At 34.5% G+C, this 4,912-nt stretch overlaps 1 protein-coding gene across 1 annotated transcript; it reads right to left on the reverse strand.

Moving 5' to 3' along the window:
- Positions 1 to 434: 434 nt before the first annotated feature.
- ath (ATP-dependent RNA helicase DHX33) lies at positions 435 to 4,474 on the reverse strand. The gene is made up of 7 exons (XM_011496747.1): positions 3,973 to 4,474; positions 2,851 to 3,468; positions 2,553 to 2,785; positions 2,086 to 2,436; positions 1,616 to 1,814; positions 1,063 to 1,339; positions 435 to 813 (listed from the first exon to the last, which is right to left on the reverse strand). The coding sequence occupies exons 1-7, from the start codon at positions 4,224 to 4,226 to the stop codon at positions 649 to 651; spliced, it is 2,097 nt and encodes a 698-aa protein (XP_011495049.1). The 5' UTR covers positions 4,227 to 4,474; the 3' UTR covers positions 435 to 648.
- Between the last annotated feature and the right edge of the window lie 438 nt (positions 4,475 to 4,912).

Raw genomic sequence — 4,912 nt, forward strand, 5'->3', positions numbered from 1 at the left:
ATACAGTTTGTATTTATCATTTATTGGTATTAAAATTTGCAGTAAAATAGAGTTTTATAAAATAACAATCTTCTTATTATTTACAAATAGTTTTGTTTAATCATTCTTAAGATGATGTTAAAAATGATTTTACAATAACAATAAAAGTTTTTTAGCTATTAAAAATATTAATGCCAAACGTATCAAATTTTTAGTAGTAACTTTTGTACTTTATTCTATATAATAATGTATGAATTAAAAATACTATCGAATTTATGATAATCTAATACTTTGTGACATTTTGCTTGAAATAAGAATTATATGCAATATTTAAAAAAAAAAACAGTAAACGGATAATTTGATTGTATAAGAAAAATTGCAATATTCGATGTTAATTAAAAAAATTAAAAAATCTAGTTAATTCGTTGATGTTGATGTATTCTTTATGCATATTGTAGTTTTTACTTGGAGCGTAATACTGTTTGTATAACGTAGATTTTCGAATTTTTACTAAATATAAAATTTTTCTTAGTATAAAAAGATATTGTATTCTTATATAACAGTGTCGTGAGATTTATAGTTACTTCGGCTTTTTTCTTAACTTAAATATTCAATAACTTTAATGAATTTTTTTAATTTTTCATACAACTTTCAATTAATTTTCATTCTTTAATCAAATTCAGATTTTTTGTGCAACCATGTAGGATCTATGATCGAAAGGCTTCTAATATAACATCTATTAGTGAGGATAACATCAGTGAACAGCACCAATTGTGGTTTTATACCATGGAGCACCGAAGATGGATGAATGGTCACAGGATGCCTAGACGTAACCTAAACATTTAAAAATAATAATAATGAACATTTGTTTGTATCAAACATGTCGCTGATGATTGACTCGATAATTTTTCTTCGTAATATTTTTATTATATATTTATTATAAAATTATATTTATAATAAATATAATTGGTTGGTTGGTTGGTTGGTTGGTTGGTTGGTTGGTTGGTTGGTTGGATAAAGTGTACAAAGTGTATCGATAGTTTTAAAAATTAATTATATGATAAAGGTAAGGATTTTCATTACCGCAACGTAAGTTTGATCTCTTTGCAATTCGGCTAAATTTTCACTTAAGCCTTCGAGTAAAGCTCTTCTAAGATTTTCCGTATTATTTTCGCAACTACTACTTTCTAATTTCGCTTTCTCTGCAAGTGCAGTCAATTGCCTTTTAACATTAACTGCATATTCTAAATTTCTAAAGTGTAAGAAATTTTCTTGGCACCAGGACTTTTTTTGTGTGGCCTTTACGTAATGTCGATAAACATTTAAGAGTGTCACATGATCACCTTCGTCGGAAGAGAATCTGAAAGAAAATTAACAGGTAGCGGTAAAATGAGGTAAGGAGGTAAATAAACAATTAGTGTTAAAAATTTTTTGTTTCGAGTACAATATAATATATTTTAGAACATATAAAACAAATCGAATATTGTGGATATTGATTGAAATTTTAATCAAGCTTGACATTTTGCACAATATGAGCACGGCATTATTATAGATATTTGATAAGTTATAATAAGTTTTCACGACGCTTCATTAGTGAAGAAGAAACTTAAGAAAATGTAAATAAATAGAGACGCACCTCGATCTGACTGCCATTGCTTGTTGTCGTTTAGCTACTGGATCGAGAAAAATATTCTCGCCTGACAAAAGTGCTATCACAATTAAAGCTTCCTCTAAGCAATTGTGCTCTGTAGATGCGAGAATTACTTTTGTAAATCTTGGATCAAGAGGAAATAACGACATTGTTCTACCAAGAGCCGTTAGTTGAGGTGGTGAACCTTGTAAAGAAATTGCTTCATTAATGCAATATAATATTTTACCTTGAATCTTGTATTTATCCAACAATTATTTTTCATTCTAAAGAATATATTTATCTTACATAGCTTTATAATGACTTTGTCTATGTCTCGAGATCAACATAATGGATGCACAATGTAAAATAAACTGATATTCTTATTTAATGTTTATAGCGTGTATTACAATGTGCTTATGACTTTGTAAAAGCTTATGCAAGAGAAACGAGACAGAGGCAGATTCTTTTGCAATTACCTTTCACTGCACCTAATTTTTCTAGGCAGGCCACTGCGGTATTAATAGCGTCATCGGGTGGCTTATCCATAAAGTCAAACGTTGTAATATCAATTCCTATAACAAGCAATTGCAGCGCAATGCCAGCAAGAGAGCATCTTTGTATTTCTGGGATAGGCATTTCTTTGAACTTTTCAAATTCTTCCAATGTATAGGTTCTATAGCATTTGCCAGATGCTTCTCGACCTGCTCTACCCGTCCTTTGCCAAGCTTGTGCCTTAGATACTTTTTCTATACGCAATATGTCCAGTCCCGTTGTCGGATGATGCGTCTTTTCTTTGACGACACCGGTATCAATGACACTTCGAATTCCTATTTAAGTAAAGAGAGCGCAGAAATGAGTGTGGTCGGTCGATTTAAATGAGCGATAGATGGTAAAGAGAAAATTGTAAAGTTAAGGGAAAAATGAAGTAGTAAATTTAGAATACCACTAATAGTGACAGAGGTCTCCGCAACATTTGTAGCTAAAACCAATTTTCTCATTCCTGGGGGCGAGGGCTTAAATGCCTCGAGTTGTTGATGCGTCGATAGTGCCGAGTAAAGAGGAAATACCTTAAGTTGAGGATAACCTTTACCATCCAATTGCTTCGCTACTTGTCTAGCCGCAACAGCTGCAGCTTCAATTTCCTCTTGACCAGTTAAAAATATCAATATATCTTCGCTAAAATAAATACGAAATTATAGAATAAATTTAGCAACAGAGAACCCTATAAAAGATATAATTACTTTGCTGGAGATTCTCTATGTATTTGAAAGGCTGTGACAAGGGCAGAAAATGTATAATCGTTTTGTGATTTCTTTGTATGATACATTTTGACCATATGCTGTCGTCCTTCTAGGTATATGGCCGGGGCTTGGAAATACTTTGTAAACTTATCGACATCGATCGTAGCGGACATTACTATTAATTTGAGGGGCGATAAGCTCTTAATATTTCTTAGCTTTTGAGCTCTTCTAGTGACGCCCAGTAGCACATCCGTTTGCACCGATCTTTCGTGCGCTTCGTCCAATATTATGATAGAATAATCGGACAAGACTTCGTCGGTCATTGCTTCCCTAATCATCATGCCACCCGTAAGATATTTTATTCGAGTTTGAGGCGACGTCACATCTTCGAAACGAACGCAATATCCAACCAGTTTCCCAGGTGGGACGTTTTGCTCCTGAGCCACTCGACGAGCTATGCTCACAGCCGCTACTCTTCGTGGCTGCGTTATACCAATGCAGCCCGACGATCCAGCCATACCCGCTGACAAAAGCAGTTGAGGAATTTGAGTAGTTTTCCCGCTACCAGTTTCGCCAATAATAATAAGCGTATTGTTTCTTCTAATTTCCTCCAATAATCTACAAAAAGCTCATGTTAATTATCGACTTGACTATTCTATTAAAATTATATATTAAAATTAATTTGTATAAAATTGTGGTCGATTTGGAACTTGATTAAAGGCACCTTCCCAAACAGTTGCGACAACATTACCCGAATATCATGTCAACCAGCAGCGTCACCACGAAACAATTACCTATTAACATTAACGATGACAATTTGTACAATTTTCACAGACATTTTCACATGGTTTCATCCACTTTTTGACCTTGTACTACTATTTAAAAAAAAAAACATTACCACCTGCCACTATCCAAAGCTCTATTGTCTAGCTGCGGAAATAGCTTTATAGAAAATAAATTTACATAAAATTCATCAACTATTCAAAGTTAATTTGAATCCCATCTTAATCCATTTCCCCCAATGCTATTGCCTCGCAACAATAACAGACAATTGTTTCCATTAGAAGAAAGAAAAACAACTAAAGTCCCAAGAGAAGGTGCCGGGGTGCGGGTTCTGCATACCTTTTGCTTAGCTTATAAACCGGCAGCTGCTTGCGCTGCTGCTGTAAACTAATGCTGATCTTATCGGTAAATTCCGAATGTTGCTGAGCACCTCCTTGCTCCCGCTGCGTCGACGTCTGATCCTCGTGTTTCAGAAGCTTGCTTGGACTGTCGTTCAATACGACGACATTCGACCGTTTTACGGCGAATTTTGAGAAACTCGATCCACTACCCATTAGACTGTATTTCGAGTCGGCGTTGTCGTGCACCCCCATGACTTCCCAAATTTTCAAAGTGCCAAAATATATTTATACCCAGTGTAGATAGGGTGGCGAGCCACAAAATCAAATCGTCCACGACTGGCTAGGCCCTCTTAAATCCTTCCGCTAGATCCTTCGTTAAATCATTATCATTACATCCGTTTTTCGTTCCCTCTACCCACCATCCGTCTTCCCAACACATTCTGTTCTTCGACAAACCCAATGGAGTTGCAAACTTTCTGTCACCAGATGGCCACGTCCCCACCACATCTTTCCACATTTTCGAATGCCATGTTAATTGAATGACAGGATCGGTCTACAAAAGCCTTTAACACGTTATTCGTGAATTCGTATATTCGGCACGTGACCGAGGCAACGAAAACTTACGGACTCGGCTACAGCACTTGGGGTAGGGATGATCGACTATGATACTCTCTACATTCCTAGAAATAATCTTGCGTATGATAAGATACGCGAATAATGGTTCTTGGTGGTCTCGTACGCGCGCGAAATTCTGACTTTGGATATTCGACATCAAATTTTAATCTCGCGACATTAAATTATTTTCAAATTCTTATTTAATTTTTTTCTTCTTCTTCTTCTTCTTCTTTTTTCTTTTATTTTATTATTATTATTATTATTATTATTATTATTATTATTATTTTTTTTTTTTTTTTTTTTTTTTTTTTTAAAAGGGAACC

Source organism: Ceratosolen solmsi, unplaced genomic scaffold (genome assembly GCF_000503995.2).
Source record: "Ceratosolen solmsi marchali unplaced genomic scaffold, CerSol_1.0 scaffold10, whole genome shotgun sequence".
NCBI lineage: Eukaryota > Metazoa > Arthropoda > Insecta > Hymenoptera > Agaonidae > Ceratosolen > Ceratosolen solmsi.

Coding starts and splice junctions, on each gene's coding strand:
- ath (XM_011496747.1), bottom strand. CDS start 4,226: ATGGGGGTGCACGACAACGCCGACTCGAAATACAGTCTAATGGGTAGT. Junction 2,437..2,552: donor GACCTCTGTCACTATTAGTG/GTATTCTAAATT, acceptor TTACTTAAATAG/GAATTCGAAGTGTCATTGAT. Junction 1,340..1,615: donor GCAATGGCAGTCAGATCGAG/GTGCGTCTCTAT, acceptor ATTTTCTTTCAG/ATTCTCTTCCGACGAAGGTG.